General features: G+C 51.1%; 1 protein-coding gene across 1 annotated transcript in view; it reads right to left on the reverse strand.

Moving 5' to 3' along the window:
- Window positions 1-4,264: 4,264 nt before the first annotated feature.
- The window catches only part of POLR3A (RNA polymerase III subunit A), a 50,208-nt gene continuing 34,416 nt past the window's right edge, over window positions 4,265-20,056 (reverse strand). Inside the window, exons 20-31 of the mRNA XM_029932015.1 lie at window positions 18,136-18,306; window positions 17,091-17,204; window positions 12,234-12,320; window positions 12,053-12,135; window positions 11,421-11,591; window positions 10,301-10,394; window positions 10,024-10,116; window positions 8,620-8,784; window positions 8,000-8,164; window positions 7,680-7,811; window positions 6,537-6,669; window positions 4,265-4,876 (exon numbers count right to left, since the gene is read on the reverse strand). Of these exons, the coding sequence (XP_029787875.1) occupies window positions 4,728-4,876; window positions 6,537-6,669; window positions 7,680-7,811; window positions 8,000-8,164; window positions 8,620-8,784; window positions 10,024-10,116; window positions 10,301-10,394; window positions 11,421-11,591; window positions 12,053-12,135; window positions 12,234-12,320; window positions 17,091-17,204; window positions 18,136-18,306 (1,557 nt within the window). The 3' untranslated portion in view covers window positions 4,265-4,727. The remainder of the gene's footprint in view (window positions 4,877-6,536; window positions 6,670-7,679; window positions 7,812-7,999; window positions 8,165-8,619; window positions 8,785-10,023; window positions 10,117-10,300; window positions 10,395-11,420; window positions 11,592-12,052; window positions 12,136-12,233; window positions 12,321-17,090; window positions 17,205-18,135; window positions 18,307-20,056) is intronic.

Genomic DNA, 20,056 nt, shown 5'->3' on the forward strand with positions numbered 1-20,056 from the left:
GTTTGGGTTTTATTTATTTTTTAAAGTTTATTGGAGCACTTGGGTGGCTCAGGTGGTTAAGCATTCGACTTCCCCTCAGGTCATGATCTCATGCTTCATGGGTTAGAGCCCCGTGTCAGGCTCTGTGCAGATAGCTCAGAGCCTGGAGTGTACTTCAGATTCTGTCTCCCTCTCTGCTCCTCCCCTGCTTATTCTCTCTTTCTCTCTCTCTCTCTCTCTCTCTCTCTCTCTCTCAGGAATAAACATTGAAAAATAAAGTCTATTTTTTTAGGGTGGGAGAGTGCTAGCAGGGGAGAGACAGACACAGAATCTCAAGCAGGCTCCACACTGACAGTGCAAGGCTCGAACTCATGAACCCTGAGATCATGACCTGAGCTGAAACCAAGAGTTGGAGGCTTAACCGACTAAGTCTTGTTGCAGGTGCCCCATATATATATTTTCTTGACACTCAACTAATTGAGCCACCCAGGCACCCTGAGAGTTTGGGTTTTAGTTCTGAATTCTCAGACCGTGTTTTTCATAAAAAATACTGATAGTCACCACAACTGTGAACATACTTAATGAGTGCGTCCTTTGTGCCAGACGCTGTACTTGGGATCTTACATGCATCATCACAAACTTCACAAGGACCCTGTGAGTTAGGTACCACTGAATGGCATTCCTATCTTATAAAATGAGGTAGAGGGGTTAAACCATAAGTTCAAGGTCACCAGGAAGAAAGGGGAAATTAGGATTTGAATTCTGAGTCTGTTCATGGAACCCAGGCTCTTAACCACAAGCTGACCCTGACCAGATGGGAAGCCCCATGCATGCAGGGATGTTCTCTGAGGCCGGCACACCACCTGGCACAGGGCAGCTTAGCAAGCCTGGACCTGAATGTCCACTTACTAATCCTGTACATGGACGGTGGGGCTAAGTATGGGGCTTCCTCTCCCAGCGGCTACAGGATCCCCAGTGAGTGTCCTCCCCTCAGTGCCCATCCTCTAGAATCCAAGACCTAGGGACAGAGGCCAAATCAGCAGGGAGAGGCCCTGTAGAGGGGCTGCAGCCAGAGGCTCTGCTGGCTGAGTGACCTTTCTCTTTTCCCCAATGGGCCTGAGTGCCGGGCCTCCCACCGGATCCTCAGTTGTGCAGTTCTGACCCTGGAAAGGGCTGGATACACTTCTGCAGGCTTGATCCACAACTCCTGGCCCTCTTCTGTTGAAGAATTCTTTTTAGGTGCCTTGGTATCTGATTAACCTGTTTTGTTTACTGCTGCTCTTCTAGTACCTAGCACTTAGCAGGCCCTTATTAGCTGGATGAATTTAAGAATAGTTGAGAAAAACTTGGAAAAAAAGCGAAAAAAACCCAGTTAGGCAAGGCACTTGATCCTGGCTAGGTGGTACTCCCAGAAGTGCACAGACCTAGGAGCCACTGCATTGTGTCCCACCGAGTTTGAGTTAGCCACACGGCGGGGGTGGGGCACAGCACTCACTGCTGACCTCCGGCACCCGGGAGGTGGGCTTGTGGCAGGGGACATTGATTATTTTAGGAGTTAGAGCCCACAGGTATCCCAGGCACCCTGTGTGACAACCCACAGGGATGAACTGCTACCACTGTACGTATACCAAGTTTTCCTCTTTTCAGTTCTACTAAAAAAGTAGAGTTCTATAGAGAGGCAGCAAAAATTCAAGAAAAATAATCATACAGTGTCAGGCTCAATCAGACATGAATCAGTGTGAATACACATGGTAAACCCTGAAACGGAAACCGAGCACCATGATTTAATTCTGACACAGATGCTGAAATACTCCAGAATGTCCCTCCCACTCCCACAGTGGCCAACAAACGGGGCTGTGACTGAACTGATGGTAGCTATTTTAATCCCTTTGTATAAAAGATGTAAAAAGGGCAACACACCAGACAGATCACTAGTCAGAATTATGAAATTTGTTACTATGGAGGACACCGAATTTAAATGTGTTTCTCTTATTTCTTCCAAACAGGCGCAGAGTAAAATCCTTACCTCGTACTGAGCTTGCTCTGGAGGGCACTGCTGTGTGGATCTGGTGCCCGCATCCTGTGCTTGCCCAGGGCCCAGTGCCAGGGCAGGGCAGGTTCCCCCAGGGAAGAGCTGAACATCCATGGTGGCACATCCGGTGGGGAGCAGGGAGGGGGCTGCCAGGTACTGCAGGACCCGTGGTTTCTTCCCGGGGTGCTGCGCTGACGCACACCTGGCCCGTGCCTGCACGCGGCACACACACACATCTAGCGAGGGCCTGTCCGCACGCAGAGCACTGGCTCCAGCAGATGAAGCTCCTGGCGGGGTCGTCTTTATCCCTCACGGCAGTGTGCACCCTCCTTCCTCCACATTTCAGGTACTCGTCCCCTGGCCTTGTGGGCACGCCAGCAGCTCTACGTCTCTGCAGGCCTGACACTTCCCTGCCAGGCTAGTTTTTAGGGAGGCGGAGGTGTGGGTCTGTGGTCTCTTTGCAGGTTGTACGAGAGAAGCAGGGCCCATCAGGCTAGTTCAGGTCAGAGATACAGGGGTGGGGGTGGAACCTGAAAAAGGAGTTTTCCCCTAAAGAGAAGTTCCTTAAGTCTACCTCATAGGCATGAGGAGACCACAGGGCCACACTAATTTTAACAGGATTTTAAGCCAGGGAATGGCCTAACACTCAGGTCAAGAATTCTGAATTTAGGGGGCGCCTGGGTGGCTCAGTCGGTTAAGCAGCTGATTTCAGCTCAGGTCATGATCTCATGGTTTGTGGGTTCGAGCCCCACATCAGGCTCTGTGCTGACAGTTCAGAGCCTGGAGCCTGCTTCTGATTCTGTGTCTCCCTCTCTGTTTGACCCTTCGCTGCTCACACTCTGTGTCTCACTCTCTCAAAAATAAATGGTAAAAAAAAAAAAAAGAACTCTGAATTCAGAATCACTTCAGCATGGAGGAGAGAGCATTCGTCCTAACATGGACCCCAGGGCCAGTGGTTACACAAAGTGCCCCAGCAGCATTAACCCGGAACTGGGGAACCCAGCCAGGGGACGTCCGAGGAGTCCAAGCCTAGCTCTATGTACTACTCCTTGAAATCTGTGAACCCCCCCTACTTTTCTTTTCTTATTAATGTTATTTCTGAGAGAGAGAAAAAGAAAGCAGGGAAGGGGCAGAGAGAGAGGAACAGAGGATCTATAGTGGGCTTTGCACCGACAGCAGAAAGCCTGATGCGGGGCTCAAACTCACAAACCGTGAGATCATGACCTCAGCTAACGTGAGATTCTAACACTCCTGACTAAGCAGCCTTGGTTTCCCAAGCCCCTGGCGAGGAGGGAAGAGCCAGATCGGTGGGACTTGGCTCTGGACAGGGAGGGGAAGGATGGCAGGCTTCACAGGGAGTAGAGAGCTGCGGCCACCATCATTTCGTCTCCATGACCCTGGCCCAATCCTAAGGAGCTGATTCAGTGCCAAGCACCACGGTCTCCAGCAGTAAAACCTTCTGCTCTCTGAGACGTGCTGTGTACATTTCTTTCCTCTCTCACACACAACCCCATCTCAAGCCTTGGAAAGCCCACCCGTGATGGTGCAGTCGCCAGCAGAACACCGAGAGGGCAGTTTTCCTGCCGGCTCTCCTCCCAGCCTGAAAGGTGCTTTTGACCGTCAGTTTACCCTTTGAACGGCCTGCTATTGCCCAACGGGGCACCCGCCAGCTCTAACACTCCACCCCCATGTGGTCCTCCTCCCTTCCTGTTGGGGTGGCCCGTTGACCCTTGACCTGGATGTAAGGAGGATGCCTGCCTGTACCCAGGGGGGGTCCTATCCCACCACTGTCCCTGGGCACTTTTTAGGCCCAAGCTCTGCACCTGCGCCGCTTGCACTTTGGATGTGGGAGGCAGGGCACACGCGCACATACCTCAGGGGGTGTGGTCACCACCCAGGCAGGGCAGGGGCCTGGACCAGTCTCACCCATCCCCTCCAATACACTGTGGTCCCCACTTCAGCAGGCTCCAAACTCCGGCAAGGCTTCTACTGGCCACGAAGGAGGGTCCGACTCCTGTCCCAAGGCAGAGTCTCCCCCTATGGGGGTCAGAGGTAGACAAAAACAAGGAGTGGCCAGGGGTGCCTGTAAAAGATGTTTTAGAGTAGAGTAGAGGCTTGGGCCTCTTAACAGTTTCAACTCGGTCACAAGTCCGAGTCGGTCCCATCTGCTTAACCAGTTTTTCCCGTGATAATTTAATGCTGGCTTTCTTGGTTTCTGTAGCTGCCTGGCTTAAAAGTAAAACCAAAATAACAACAAATAACAACAGTCCTTAAACTGAACAAATAAATAATAGTGATAACATTTACACGAGTAGGCCGTGTGGAGAGTCCAGCATGACCGAGGAACAGAAAGACCAGGAACATGCCCTGGGCACGAGGCTTACAGCTGGCTGGCTCTGGGTCACGGTGGGAAACCCCCGAGGGCCAGTGGTTGGATGGGTGAGGTGAGAAGGACAGAGATGTCTGGCTGGGGCCTCCTCGTGCGTCCAGGGCTTCGAACAGACAAACCTCAGTTCTCCCAGCCAGGCACTGTGCTGTGCTCAGGGCCCCAGGGGAGCTGCTCCCGGGGCCTTGGGGGCCTTCTCTGACTACCGGGCACGGCGGAGATGTCAGGGTCTGTCCCAGGAAGCATAAGCTCTCCAGATCAGCTGCCAGTCTCGACCCTTTTCAGACGGGACAAGGAGCCGAGGTCATGAACGGTCCCCTCTTCCCTGGACTATGTGACAAGGGGGATGTGGAATTCGTTTGTGTCGAAGATCAGGGGCCTCCTGGGAGGGCTTGGGTCCCTGTCAGCCTTGTGCAGCAACTTGAAGAGCCCAGTTCCAATGTTCATGGGGATCCCCATGATGATGCATTCAGACACCCCTGAAACCAACCAGAAAGAGGATTAGAGGGCTTTTCAACACAAGGGGGGGCTCTCAGCCCAGCAGGTCCCCGAAGTCTGTAGGCACACCTTCAAGAGCACTAAACACAGAGAGCAAGGATACTGAATGAACCCCAGGAAACACTGAGCCCCCCAGTGTTTCCTCAGCTTAGAGCCTAGAAGAGAAGCAGCCAGGCCGACAGTAGATGCCAATCCCCTTGGAAACAGCAGCAAAAACTTGTTCCCTGTGCTCCAGGGTCAGGGCGGGGTCAGGCCCAACAGCACACCCGTGCCCTGGAAACCCACAGCCTAACCAGACACACTAGGAAGACAAGGTGCCTATACAGACACAGGGGTGAGGCGATGCAGCAGATTCTTTGTCTGAACTCCACTCCAACTTTGGCTCAGGCTTCTGGTTCCATAACCAGCACCTGCCTACTGTGTTCTGGGCTTTGGGCTACCAGGAGACCAGAGACCTAACCATCAAGTTAAAGACCAACACGCAGTGAGGGTTGACACGGAGTTAACAACATGTAAAGGAAAAGAAAGGGAGAGATCTCAGAGTGAGGGCGGTGTGACCACGCCAGGCCCCAGAGGTGGCCAGCGGTGGAGAGGGGGCAGTGCGTGGGGCTCCACTGTCAAGCACGCTCACTTTTACTTTTGTCTTGTCCTTGTCCTGTTCTCCCACCTCAGTCTCTGCTCCCTTCTTTCCTCTGACCATTCATTATCTTAAAATGATACAACAATTCCTCTGTTCCTCTATCTGCAACCTGCGTCCCTTCTGAAATGAGGAAGAGTTAGCCTTAGGAATGAAGAAAGCAGAGGTGTATACCCTGATGGGCTCCCACCCGACCACCACCTGTTTGGCAAATCCACCTAAGACTGGGAGAGGGGATGGATGGGAAATGGCCGCCAGGACGCAGAGCTCTGGTGGTGGGGACAGTGGCCAGGCTGGGCATCCCTGCCTGGGCCGGATGAGAAGGTGACCTGGGGCAGGATACTGAGCCCCCCAGGGACTCCTGCATCGGCCTGCAGGGTCTCGAGTGAGACAGGATAGAGGACAGCGGGCACTGAGCGCGGGACTCAAGGAAGAGCGAGCTGAGCACTGTCGTGTCAGCCCCCCCGGTTCTCCTCTCCCAGGCCGTTGTCACAGATGTGCCGAGTAGCAGGGGAAGGAGGCCCGTGCAGGGAGAGACCCATCAGGAAGTTAGTTCCTTGTCGCTCGTCCAAGGTTAATACTGCGCCTCACAGCGTGCTGAAGGAAGCGCACGCACGGTGTTGGGCCCGGCGGCTCTTGCCCCGGGGTCACGACAGCGGGAGGGCTGGACGCTGCCCCTCTCCTGTCAGCCCGGGCACCACGCAGAGGGTGCAGGATCGGTGGCTGACTGCAACTCCAAGGTCAAGAACAATTCCTTGGTGCCCAGGGTTGATCTTCCCTTCTCGGCCCCAAAGCTGTTTGTACCGACAGAGCAGCCTTCTAAGAGATGAGGGGGACACAGGGTGTGACAGCCAGGCTTTGGCGATAAAAGATCATCTATGGTTTTATTCTCAGAAAATAAAAGCTCTGCCTACTCAGTTCCCTCACCTCCTGCGAAGCCCCAGCGCATGGGAGAGGCTGTAAATAAGGGCCTCTGGTGAAGTTCCTAGAAACGCCAAACCTACCACACACGGAGTCCTTCTGCCCGAAGTAGGCAGCATCGAAGAGATGGTCGGCCGTCTTCTCAAAGGAGGCCAGCATCAGCACACTCTCCTTCATCTTGGCCAGGCCAAACCTCGTAATGCCCAGGACTTCACCCTGCACCGGGGGCGGGGGGAGGGCACAGGGTGGTACTCATGCCACTTACACAGGCCCAAAGCAATCCCATCAACGGAATGGGCAGAAACCAGCGAGGTGGCGCTGTAGGTCAGTCTCAGGTGTGAACGGGACCCTAACGGCCATCTGTCCCACCCCTATCCCATGGGGGCACGGACCCTTACACTCATGACCACGTGCCATTGGAAGAACTAGGAAATGACAGCTAGAATTAATGACCTAACTTTTAAGCAAGAGGGTACTTCTGAAAACGTTTACTATGGCTCAAAGAACTCCAAAGTCAAATAATTTATGAGTTTCAAAGTAGGGAGAGGGTTAAGCAAATTTAGGTGCTTTCATTCAACTGAATACTGTGTCATCGTTAAAAAAGCGTATTTATAAAAACTACGTAACAATGTGGAAGGTACTTGTAACAAATAAAACAGGATAAAAACGGCATGTCCACTACTCACTGCAACTACGTAACACATTACGTGCACAGAGAATAGCACAGGAAGGGAAGACTTAAAAATGAGAGCCTTTACCCAGAGTGGAGGAAACGGGTCATTTCCCCACCTAGTTCTATGGTGAGGCGTCCTGAAAACCTCATGGCACGACTATGGGGAATATGTCTTGTGGGAAAAGAGAAAAAAAAATAACCAACCTCATTCCCACCTAGCCTCTTCTTCAGATCACGTTGACTTATCATTTACCCGGAAATGGCTATAGAAGTGTGATGAATGGGTTCACCGGGAAAGAAATACCTCAGTTTGCCAGGGAAATCCCTATGCTTTCGGCAATGGGCAGTTTTGCTTTAGGAGGACTTTCTAATAAGGACAGAAATAAGGTCCCACATTCTATAAGATGGCAGGTTTCATCCCGGAAGTTCACCAGAACACCCAGCCTAACCGCACGCTTTGGCTTTTGGGTGATGGCGACCTCTTACTTTCTTTCAGCGATGTCATCACAGCCGGGCGTGAGCTGGCCCGGCACACCTCACCCCTCCCACGAACCTTGTAGGTCATCAGGTCGGACAGCAGCATCACGTGCCTCCTGTCGATGCTCATTCCGTGGTTGACCATCGTGTACTGGATTTCGTTGATGATAGTTGTCCGGGCAGCTTCGATGCCCAGAGTCTTCTCCACCTGCAGAGAGCCCGGATGAGCGGAAGCACCCACTCTGGCGTGCTGTCCCAGTTCTCCCTCCGCTTTCCTCTGCCCGGCAGCTGCCTGGCAAACTCCGGGCCCTCGGCCAGAAGTGGACCGCCGGGCCGTCTTCAGTGGTAGGCCAGGGAGGCGTGCAGGGACAAGGGGGAGGCGTCCCCGGGCCGTACCTCGTAGGTGTTGTTGGAGGTAGTGCGGGTGCCCTTCACGCCGTGGGTGGCCATGACGGCCCGCAGGTTGTCACCCTCCACCAGGAGCTTGTACTTCTCCTTTCCACTCTGCTCGTCGATGTGGATGACGGCTCTGGAGACCTCGGGGATGCCCTGCACCACCACCTGCAGTGACACCGAAGGCTCGAGGCCCTCTGCCCCCATGGCCCGGTACCCTCAGAAAGCACATAGGCTGTGAGAACTGGGAACGTCAGGCCCAGCCTGTCACCTTGACCACCGCTGTTTCTCAGTGGATTTATCGGGAACATACCAAACCAAAAAGCACCTGGGTGCTGTTAGGGGTTAGGCCGAAAACGGAAGGGCAGGGGACTGTGCCACACGCCCCATCAGACAGGAATCCAACGGGCAGAGTCGGTGTGGCGGTGCTAAGATGGGAAAAACCTGATCCCAGAGGGAAGTGGCAGACAAGAAACGGGCACCACCTTCAGTCTCTGCAATTACACAGTACTCAGGCGGCCCGACAGCTGGGTATTCAGGCAAGAGGGAGACGCCGTCGCTCCCTTTACAAATCTCTGGCCATTAGGCAGAATGGGGCCCCCAAGAGGGGACCTGGGCCTCACCTTGGGGAGATCCTCTTTCAGGAACTGCAGCACATAGTACATGGAGCTCTTGCTGTTCTCTCTGGGGGTGACGCACACCACGGCCTCGCCGTGGACGGCCACGTCGCCAGGCTTCACACGGAGCTTGGACATGCAGATGGAATACCGTACCGTCTCAGCGTTCACCTGCAAGGTGGCCAGGCATGGGCACGCCCCCGGGACGTCACTGAGCTGTGTGGAGGCTTCAACGCCAGGGCCTCTGGGCCTGTCCCCATCACTGCCCCCTAAAAACCACTTCATCGTTTCCCCTAATCTTGTTTCTCATCGTGAAACTTTTAAAATGAGATGTATTGAGTGTTTGCTTATGTACCACGTATTTGTAAGTAGAGATTTTTTTCCCACAACCTCCCCTCACCCCCAAACCAACTTTTACCCCCTCTGAAAATGGATGCTCAATTCACAGAACACACACAGGCTCTGCAGTGGTTCGAGGAGTGGGGGCTGGAGAGCAGGACAATTTAAGAGCATCAGTGCAGCCTCCCCCTTACCTGGCCTCACTACAACTGCTTTGTGCCACATTCGAGAGAGGTGGCCAGAGCTAGGTTACAGAAGCCCCCCAGGCTGGGGAGCTGGCCACTCAATTCTGGAATCTCAGTCTCTGGGTAACCCAAACTTGGTATGTGAGTGAACGAGCTGAAACACAATGGATTAAGGCCAGCATGGATGTTAACTCCCTGGGAGGAAGAGGAAGGTGCCAGGAAGTTTACTCAGTTTGCAACCTTGCCTCAGCTGGCCTGTGAGAAAGGGTGATAATCTTTCAATCTTTATCTATTCTGAAACACCAGTAATAGTAAGCCGGAGTAAGCCACCCAGCCAAAATCATTCGCCTAGCCAGCCGGGTGCTGTGCCGAGGGCCCGATGACTGAGACACGGGTGGCCCTAGGCTCCCACCAGACCCTGTAATACTGTGCTACAGAGAAACAGTATCATGGCCTCACAAAATGTGAACTAATTTCTTGTGTGTCATTAGATGGAAGCATGTGTGTCAGGGTTGGGTTTAGAAAGGGAGAATGGCGGGATTGTCTGGGCGACTTAGTTGGTTGAGTGTCCGACTCTGGATTTCAGCTCGAGTCATGATCCCATAGTTTGTGAGATCGAACTCCGAGATGGGAGCCTGTTCGGGATTCTCTCCCACTCTCTCTCTCTGTTCCTGTCCTGCTCGTGCTATCTCTCTCTCTCAAAATAATACATTTAAAAAAAAAAAAAGAGAGAGAATGGAAAGATACAATAGACTTACAGAGCAGAAACCCAAAACAAGCCTCTGCAGTGCTTCTCGTGCCTCACTTAGCTCCTGCCCCAGTTTATTGGCGCCCATTCTGGGACCAATGGAGGATGACTTCCTGCCCATTTAATTACGTGACTCACTTCCAGTCTCAGAAGTCTGATCCGTTCCAGGGAGAGTTTGACGAGGATAAAGCAATCATCCGGAAGAAACACTTCTTCGATATACTCAGAAATCTGTCATGTCAAAAGATCAGAACGATACGCAGTCACTTTTCCCTTTCCAAAGAGCATATGCTGCTCGTGGTTAGGGACACGGGCCAGCGTGGCTGCACTGACCAGTAAACCCACAACAGTATTTACGCCTGCTCGCAACACTGCTGACCTAGTGTTCTTGTTGCCGAGAGGGATTTCTTCTTACCTCTCCCAAGAGGGTTTTCTCAATTCTGCCTTTCACGAGGCGAGCGTAGTCTGCGTCGTCGTCCTTGTCCAGCTGGGCTGTGATGATGGGAGTGCTGAGAAGGCAGGGGGACAGCGGTCACAGGAGACGGCCCGCCGGGGGACCGCTGCTCTGTGAAGTCCAGGCACTACCAGATCCTAATGCTGAACACAACTGCAATTTCCTGGGCATTTCCCGGGGGCCCCACGAACATTCTGATCCAGACTTACTCCTTTTAGAACTCATGACGGGACCCACTCTCTCAGCGAATGAGACAGTTTTCAGGATGCTCTTCCTGACCAAGTGAACCGACCTCGTCCTCTCTGGTCCTGGCGGGGGTTATTTTGGCTCTGCTCCCAGAGTAAATCGAACCTTTGTGTTCATGTGTCACAGTGTCCCATCGCTGTGCCCTGCCCGCATCACCGCCTCTCCGGGACAAGTCCGCCTCTTCCAGTCACTTACTACCAGCTTACGCCCTCAACAGGCTGGCTGGTGTGCCCTGAGCATGCTCCCGGGAGACAGGACAGCCCGGGGAGGCTGCAGAGCCCCCACTGCCACCCTGCACGCCTCCGGCTGCTGCTCTAGAACCAAGCGTGGCTCTCCTTCGCGGAATGCCACCTGCCATTGCTTTGTTGGATTTGGAGTGCAAGTGAATCATGATTTTGTCATAGAATGCACTGTAATGTATTTTCTACCTTTTCTAGTCTCAGATGACCTTCAAACCCTGCCATGAAGTCACATGAAAGTCACAGAGTACGGCCCCAGCTCAGGTGACACTCACTGTCAGCTGTGATTAGACTGGGAATAAGATCGCAAGTTGAAATCGACAGGGACATAGTATTAGCTTTTCCAGTCATTTTTTGTTTTGTTTTGTTTCTCCTTTTCATGTGACTTGTGGCTGTCAGCAACTACTGCCTCAGTTTTGATTTGTTATCTAATTTTTTCGACTTATTTTTTTCCCTCAAGTGGGTCTTTGGAAAACCCAGATCTGATTAATATAAGCCTATCAGTAGAGTTTATTACACGGCCCATCAGAGAGCCACATGTGGTAAGAGAGCATGTGACAGGGGCAGGAGAACAAAGGGACACAGAGGGCAGGCACCTGATGGCCTTGGAAGCGTTGATGATCTCTTTGATCCGGGGCACACCCAGGGTGATGTTCATGGAGGCCACGCCTGCAAAGTGGAAGGTCTTCAGGGTCATCTGGGTGCCTGGCTCACCAATGCTCTGGGCACAGAGTGCGCCCACTGCAGAACCCGGCTCCATCTGTGCCCTGGAAGGGAAGGTATGGAAGAAAGTCCAGCAAAACTGCTGCGAGGCAGCTCTGGTTCTCTCCTCCTTCAACAGACAAGAAGGCAGGGGTCATAGGGCTCAGGAGGGAATATGCTCAGAGCTGGGCTGTGCTTGGAATGGGTCAGCCGGAGGTGTAGATGGGGGTGGGGAGGGGTTGTGACACTCAGAGGGCTCTGCTAACAGAAGTGAACACTGGCTCCTTGTGGTCAGCGTGCAGTGACTGAGCCCAAACATCGACTGCTGCAGATCCAAGAGCCCTGCTGACAGATGGTGCCAACAGTGGACAGAGCGGCTGGCACCCGGCAAACACATGCTGGAGGGGACACTCGGAATGTCTTTGCGACTGAAGCGGCGCTGACAGGATTCCGCGCCAGTGGGGAGACAGGAAGGACAGGAGGCCCGTGCGACTGCCCGGCAGTCTAAGCAGACCAGCATGTGTACCTCATGTACTTGTCCCTACAGGTCTCCAGGAACTTTTCGATCTGGGTGGGGGTGATCCGGTCCAACTGGTACAACACCCGGGGCTGGAAGGGCAGACCGAGAGCGGGTCAGGCTGGCGGCGCCCAAGTCCACGAGGGGTTGGGGGTCGGAGGTCAGGGGTCGGGGAAGGCCGCCCTGTTACCTCTGTGGTGCCGTTATCGTTGATGCCGTATTTGTCTCGGGTCTTCTTGATCTTCTCAGAAATGCCCTTAATGAATTTTTTTATTTCCTGAAAGATCACACAGCAAACATCAGTCGTGTATTTCTTGGGAATCCGGATGGCGGTCTGTTTCACAAACATCAGTAACGTGAGGCGTCCGCTGGTTTTGTGATGGCTAGTTCCGCCCCTGTGCCTGCACCGTGAGGCCCTGGGGCAGCAAGCACGGCCCGTCCCACGCTGCTGCCTTCTCTGCTCTCCCATCACCTGCACCTACACAGCTCGAGATGGCTACAACGGTGCCATTCATAGACCTGCAGTCTCTCAAAAGACTTATTTTTGAGGCTTTATTCTGAACTTACGGTCAACGTACACAACACAAACACGCGGTTGCAGCTTGCCTCCATCTCAAACACTCCCAAGTCCCTGCTTCCCTCTCTCTCTGACCCTCACCTCTGCATCACCCCCATGCCGGTCTCACTTTCCCTTCCCAACAATTAGGACTTTGTAAGGATTCCTGGAAAGCAAAGCTGGAAACTAAATATCTGTGTATCTGCTGCCTCCTCTGTATTTCAGAATAGCACTCAAGGCCCCGGATGAGGTCTACATGGAGCAAGAAAGGTGACAAGAACATCATGTGGAGGAGGCACAGAGCAGGGCTACTGGCCACAGGACTAAGTTTTCGGGCCACCGCTCAAAAGGGAAAACCCATCTGATCTATGATTTGTGGTGTTATCTCTGAAGTAAATCCGCCCTGTGGTCACTCCTGGGAGCAGGACTGGCCAGCACTTGAGGACTTACAGAGGGGTGACGAGCTTTTGCAAGCTACACCCCTCAAACTCTGGCTCCCAGGAGCTCACACATCAAGTGAGGACTCTTAGGGCACTGCCCAGCTGAGGGCCCACACCAGGCCTAACAGCCATCCTTCATATGCTGCAGTGATGCAGGCCTGGGGGCTGCTGATGAGCTGATCTAGTTTGACCCAGGGGCATTTTAGAGAATATGGGAAAGAGTGGATAGACCGCACTTCCCTCAGCAGCCCTCCTAGAAATGTGATTTCCCTCACTGACTGTGGACAAATAACTGGCAGTGAGCTTAAATGTCACTCTTGCAGGTCAGTGCAGGACCCTAGTTGCTCCGGGTGGCTGGCTGAGGACAGACCTCACACATGGACAGCGCGAGGGTGGACTGCACGTTGCGGTGGGTGCAAGGCTTCAAGAAGTCTTGTTTCTGGATTCCGAGGCAGGCAGAGGGACCCCAAGGAGAGACCAGTATGCCTGACCCAAAGTCTACTCAGTCTTTATCACACAGTGAACACATCTCATGTTCTGTCTGTAACAAGTGTTTCAAAGCAGATGGGACCAGGACCCACTTTTGCAAAGATAAAATCCTATGGGCACCCATAGAGAGCTGACACCAGAGCCTGGTTCTGCCTTAACCGTGCAAAAATTAATCGGTTTAGCTTCCCCCAGACCACCTATCTTTTCTGAAAGCAAAAAAAGACCCCTAATACTTGATGTTCTGATGTTCAAGTAGCTTTAGCTTCTATCCACACAGTCCATGGCCCGTGGGCCCTTCTCGGTCAGCAGTGGCCCAGAGCTTGAGGCTTCTCTGTGAGGTGGCACGGCATTAACACCAAGAGTTTAGAGTGAAGGGCACTGAGGGGCTCTGTGAGGTCATGGCCTGTCCGTGAAGTCAGATGCTTTCTCTGAAGACTGCTCTTGGGGCAATGCCGTCTTTGCCCCCTGAGGTCTCTTGGCTCCTAGGAGCCCAGCTAACTAAGGGGCTACTTGAGATCATCATAGTCTGGCTGCCCCTTGTTCACGAATGCAGCTTTCCCATGATGGCTGCTCCTGTCTGCCAACTCTCTTCCTCCTCCTCAAACACATGTGGAACACATGAGGGGTACTGTGCCCTTCAGTTGTCATTCTACACAGAAAGGACTTTTACTGGGGTGCCTGGGCGGCTCAGCCAGTTAAGCATCTGACTTCAGCTCAGGTCATGATCTCACAGTGTGTGGGTTCCAGCCCCACGTCCAGCTCTGCGTGGAGAGCTCAGAGCCTCGAGCCTGCTTCAGATATTCTGTCTCCTTCCCTCTCTGCCCCTCCCCCACTCACTCTCTCTTTTTCAAAAATGAATAAACATTAAAAAATAAAAAATTTAGGGATGCCTGGGTGGCTCAGTCAGTTAAGCATCTGACTTCAGGTCTGATTTCACGGTTTGTGGGTTTGAGCCCCGTGTCGGGCTCTGTGCTGACAGCTAGCTCAGAGCCTGGAGCCTGTTTCAGATTCTGTATCTCCCTCCCTCTCTGGCCCTCCCTGCTCACGCTGTCTCTCTCTGTCGCTCAAAAAAAAAAATAAATAAAGGACTTTTTTAATTTGCAAGAACTTAAAAATTTTTAAGACACAGGTTTACTTACTAACTGGTAGTTTGGGACCACACTTTCAGATATCAGATAGTCAGTCCCTGCAAACCAGAGCGGGGAACTAGATGGGAGGGCAGGGAACCACCTCTCTGGGAGTGGCTCTGCTCAACAGCAAAAGTGTGCAAACGCACGAACACGTGCTGCCGCCTCGCCTTCCCGCCGCGTCGTTCAGCTTGTGCAGCGCCTCTCTCCCCCTGGTCATTTCCTCCCCGGGGCCTGCGTGTCCAGCTTGTGTCCTTCAGGGAGAGCTCCTGAAAGCCCTCTTGGCCCAGATGTTGTCACTCGCTCGGCAGCTGTTAACGGCTGCCCTGCCTGCTGGCACAGTGAAACCAGAGCGAGGGCCACAGCCGAGCAGACCCGGGGATTTCCACCCATGAGGAACCGTGCACGCAGGAGTAGAGGGACACACACCTAAAGCCATCCCCCCAGCTGAGGCACTGCAAATGAGGTCTTTCAGCTACCACCCAAATGGACATGCTTCCTACGGCTTTGTTGAAAGGGATGACTTCGCTTACACAAAACTTAGGGCAGGTATTCTGAAAGTTAGGTTTAAAAAAAAAAAAGCTCACTTTGTAAAAATGAACACTGAAATAAGCTGCTAAGAATTCAACTGAGTGAACCCATGCATTCTAAAAGAGAACTCACAACACGGCAAGTGGCAGGCAATTAACCACACGGTTAAGCGGCAGTTAGGTCTTCACACCCTCCACGGCACAACTGTGGGCACGGGCAGCGGCCTCGGGGGCGCCCAGGGCTCTGCGCCCTCAGGAGCCGCCTCGTGGCCTCAGCACAGGCTGGGGCTGGAGGACATATCAGGGGCTCAGACCAATCGGTTCCGGCCAGTGGATTTTGGACCTGAGTTTATTAGACTGAGTCCGCAGAGGGCAAGGACACAGTCATCTCTGTGTCCCTGAGATCTGCAGGGCATGTGACACATACAGAAGGCTACAAGGAGTGCTCGCTGAAGAAGCACACGCCACAGGTCAGGGCAGCACCCATTAAACCCTGTCAAAGTCAAGAAAGGAGCCAGAGTGATGAGCAGGGAAGCGAGGCAGAAGCTTGTCGCCTCTGGGGCCGGCAGAGACCGGGACCCTTATGCTTAGCACTCCCAGCATGCTCAGTGCGTTACCTCGTTGTACTTCTCATAGCCTGTCTCAGTTAAGGTCTTTGAGATAAACAGAATAGTAAATAAGTGAATATAATATAATCACGCATAAAACCCCAATCACAATTCTAATTTGTTTAAAAAAAAAAAAAAAAGAAGAAAATTTGGGGAAAACACCAAACAAGGCTACCCAACCCAACCATATTCTGGATTTTAACCTTATGGAAGAGTCTCTTTTCTGCTTTTCACACCTCAACATATGAAAAGCACCAAGAGCTTCCTTAACTAGAACATTCTTTAAGTTTCACATCACTGTTGTCATTTTTGATATACTGAAAGGGATAGATTCCTGCCAATTTTGTGCTACATTTGAATCACCCATCGACACACAAAGGCAACCATTTACTGGTTTCTGTATCCCTCCACTTTTGATCATAACCATGAAAATAAACAGGAAGGAGCTGCTTGAGCAGGTCAGTGACATTCAAAAACAAAAAACAAAAAACCATGAAGTAAAAAAGCCTTAAGAGGTTATCAAGGTAACAGCTCCCTGGAAAAAGGAGGCTGGCTGACTCCTCAAACTACTGATCCATACTATAGTAACAGGAAGAGCAATTTAAAACACCACCACCAGGGGCGCCAGGCTGGCTCAGGCCGTAGAGAATGAGACTCTTGATATCCAGGGTGTAGGTTGAGATTTACTAAATTAAGTCTTGGGGCACCTGAGTGGCTCAGCTGGTTAAGCTTCCAACTTCGGCTCAGGTCATGATGTCACGGTTTGTGAGTTTGAGCCCCGCATCGGGCTCTGTGCTGACAGCTCAGAGCCCGGAGTCTATTCAGATTCTATGTCTCCCCCTCTCTCTCTTCCCTTCCCTGTTCATGCTGTCTCTCTATCTCTCAAAAATAAATAAACATAAAAATTGAAAAGAAAATGAAGTCTTAAGTCCCCAGGACTCACAATGACTGTGGGAAAACCTGGTCTACAATATGAGAAAGTAGGTAAAGGGGTTGATAGGGGGACAAGGTTAGAAAACAAAACAAAACAAAAAACAACAGTTCTCTGAAGGAAGTGTTTTTCTTTTAGCGGGTGACACCTGTGAAAGAGACCTACACTAAGAAGGACATGACACAAATTCTTCATGTTGGCTGGGGACATTTTGCTTGGGCCAGTCCTGAAATCTTTAACAAAGAAACGCTTTTAACACACTCCACCCCACAGCCCCTGCCCCTTGCTTGTAACTCCATGGCTGGCACGTGGCCACCATCTCTTGCTGATGGCCACGCTGGGTGCCCCCCCCTGAGCGGAGCTCACCTGCAGGAAGCTGTCCTGGCAGCAGGCGAACTCGGTCTTCTTCATGATGGACTCCGTGGTCAGGACCAGCTCATTTTTACTCAGCGCAGGCTCGCTCTGACACGGGAAGACTGCCTCAAGTATCAAAAGGAAATAGTGTGATGTGTGTGGGGGTGACTGACGGTGGGGGCAGGATTAAATGAAAGAATTTACAAGAGACAAAATGACTTTTCTCAGAGTGAGCGTGATTTCTTTTTTCTTTCAAAGCATATTTTACATTCTACCTTTAGTATGAAGGTGAAGACAGGATAAACCCACTCCAACTCACACAAAGACCGTGGGTGATTAAGTGGGTCCCATTCCATTACTTCCCAACCTTGACCCCATCCCAGATTCGCACTGAAATTATATATCGTTGTTTTTTAAAACCCCAAACATTTCAGGAGTGAAACTACTCCCCTACCCCAAAGCTCACGGGATTTCCCCAAAGTTTTAATGGCTGCACATTACCCTAATATATGGGCAAATCATTATGTGTTTGACCTATACTCTACTGATGGTTTGCCTTTACTATAAATGATGCTAAAAAAAATCCTTGGTACATTTAGATCATTTCTGTTGGGCAAATTCCTGTAAGTGGAATTGTTGGGTCAAAAGACACCCATATTTAAATTCAGATCAGTTCTGTCTGAATACTTTTGAATACCTTTTGAAATTGCCTTTCAAAAAGGTTTTTCTAAAATATATCCCTAGTAAAGCTTGCTTCTCAACACCCATGACTTTTAACACTAGCCTGTAACATGCTTCACTAAACAGATACCAAAGCCCTCCTCTGTTGCCATTCGACTACTACCAATACTAGACAGTGAAATTGAAAAATTATTTTTCCTTCAAATTTGGGAAAACTACACAGGATAACACAAGGAGAAAAATACTAACCCAGTGGCTGGATAGATAGAACTAAAGCATAAAATCGTTAACTGTTTGTGATACTCCAAAAGATACGTCCATTGTAAACACACGTCCTCGGACACGTGCCAGCCCCAGATGTAAGGCTAAATCTTACTTTGATGTTGTCCAGAACTCTTTTGAACTCTAAAGGTTCATCTTTTCCCTCCATAGCTGCAGGATCCAAGCCGTCTCCCCCGTAAATGAACTGGATAATATCACCCGTAGAGCTTCGGACTGTCAGATCGTACTGCGAGCAAAGATCTTCGAGGGACTTGACAAGCCTTCTCTGAAGGAAAAGGAGGAGAGGAAACAAACGCTCCGCTGCTTTGAGAAGACCGGTCTCATGTGCAGGGGATGAGATATGCAATGCTAACTTTCAAGGTTACCAGCACTTTCATCATTTAAAATATTTTATTAGAAATCCCTTAAAAAAGGGTCCCCTGACCCCTGGAACAGCAAGCCCAAGAGTGAGCCGGAAGCCCATGCAGTGCGATTCAGAATATACCCAACTTCCCAGTGCTTTAGTGTGTTTTAGAATACATGCAATCGAAGCCCCACACCCCCAAAGGACTCTGTAAACAGTAACTGTTTTCCTAGGCTGTTTTGCCTTCCCTCTCTTTCTCCCGAAGGTATAAATTAATGCAATAGCTTTACATGTCTAAACACAACTGAATCCAGGACCCCTGTGGATGGACTTCAACATGAATTACAGAGGATCTCAGGTGCATACCCCCTTCTGGGGCCGAGGGGGAAGAAGAGAGAACAGGGACGGCATTGTGTCTGAACCAGCAGGCAGCAGCCATTTCTCACATCTGCTTGGCGGGGAGAACCTTCAACCAGCACAACACTCCACCAGCAACGTGATGGTGGCGCAGTGAATGAAAGAGAACGAAACCTTCCTCCAGGCAACTTCAAAACAAAAATCCCTCGTGCCAGAACTAATTTGTTCTAAGTTAACACACTGCTCTGGGAAAGTCATACTCTCGACTTCAAAAAGGTAAAGTCAAAAATAACGTCAAAAGACATTCTGGCAAGACTGGTAAAATCATTTCAGTCTGTTGGGTGTCTAACTAAAGCAGCATGCTCCAAAACTGAAGGGCAATTTCCCATCAAAAGATGATGACAAGGGAAGTATTGACGAGGACACACACGTATTTATGGAAATAGCTATTTCTACGGACTCCAGTCCGCTCTCCCCCACCATCAACCCTGTTTGCTCTGGCTATCTCATTCACACCTCTTGTTTATCAGTTCTGTTCTCCTAGCCTGCAAAGGGCTGTGCTTCTTAAATTGGGATCCACAGCTGGGACAAAGGGGACTCGAAGCCACAGCCCGGTTTCACAGCCCAGCAACTGGGAGATTTAACTTTACCTGATGTTGTAGAAAGACCAGAACACTGAAAGAATGCAAACACAAATATAGGTCATGGAAGATGGAGTAGAAAATGATAATCAGGGAATGAAATGAAATCCTCTGCTCGTGGTCTCATGGAAGAACGAAGTCGGGATGTGTTCTTACTTCTCTGCATTATGGATGAGAAGCACGGGCATGGGAAGCCCTCTACTTTCATCCTGTTGCCCTGAGCCTACCGATGGAGAGAAAGAGCCGTCCCTCCAAGGGTCTCAGCCCTCCTGCAGGCACCTTAGTAAGTTCTTGGAGTCGGTTAACATTAAATAACAGGTGACATTAATAGTTGCCAAGTGAGAAGTAGAGTCCTCTCAGTCATTGGGACATAGGTACTGTCACCGACATCTTCATGATTAGTAAACAGAGGCCCATGAGGCTCAAGGCCTCCCCAGACATGCTTCCAGCCCATGTTCTCAGTACGGCTTTGGTGAGCGCGGCCCTGGCATGGTCTGAATCACTCAAGGTGCACGGAATGAAGTGAACACATTGCTTTTTCTGCTGTTTATTTCCAGGGCTCCTGCATTTCCCAATTATTCCTGTTAAATACTAAGACGCGATACATTACAGCTCATGTACAAGATATGTAAACACTCAGCAGTCAAAATCCTCGGAACCCTGTCCTGTTCTGC

This window comes from Suricata suricatta, chromosome 2, assembly GCF_006229205.1.
Source record: "Suricata suricatta isolate VVHF042 chromosome 2, meerkat_22Aug2017_6uvM2_HiC, whole genome shotgun sequence".
NCBI lineage: Eukaryota > Metazoa > Chordata > Mammalia > Carnivora > Herpestidae > Suricata > Suricata suricatta.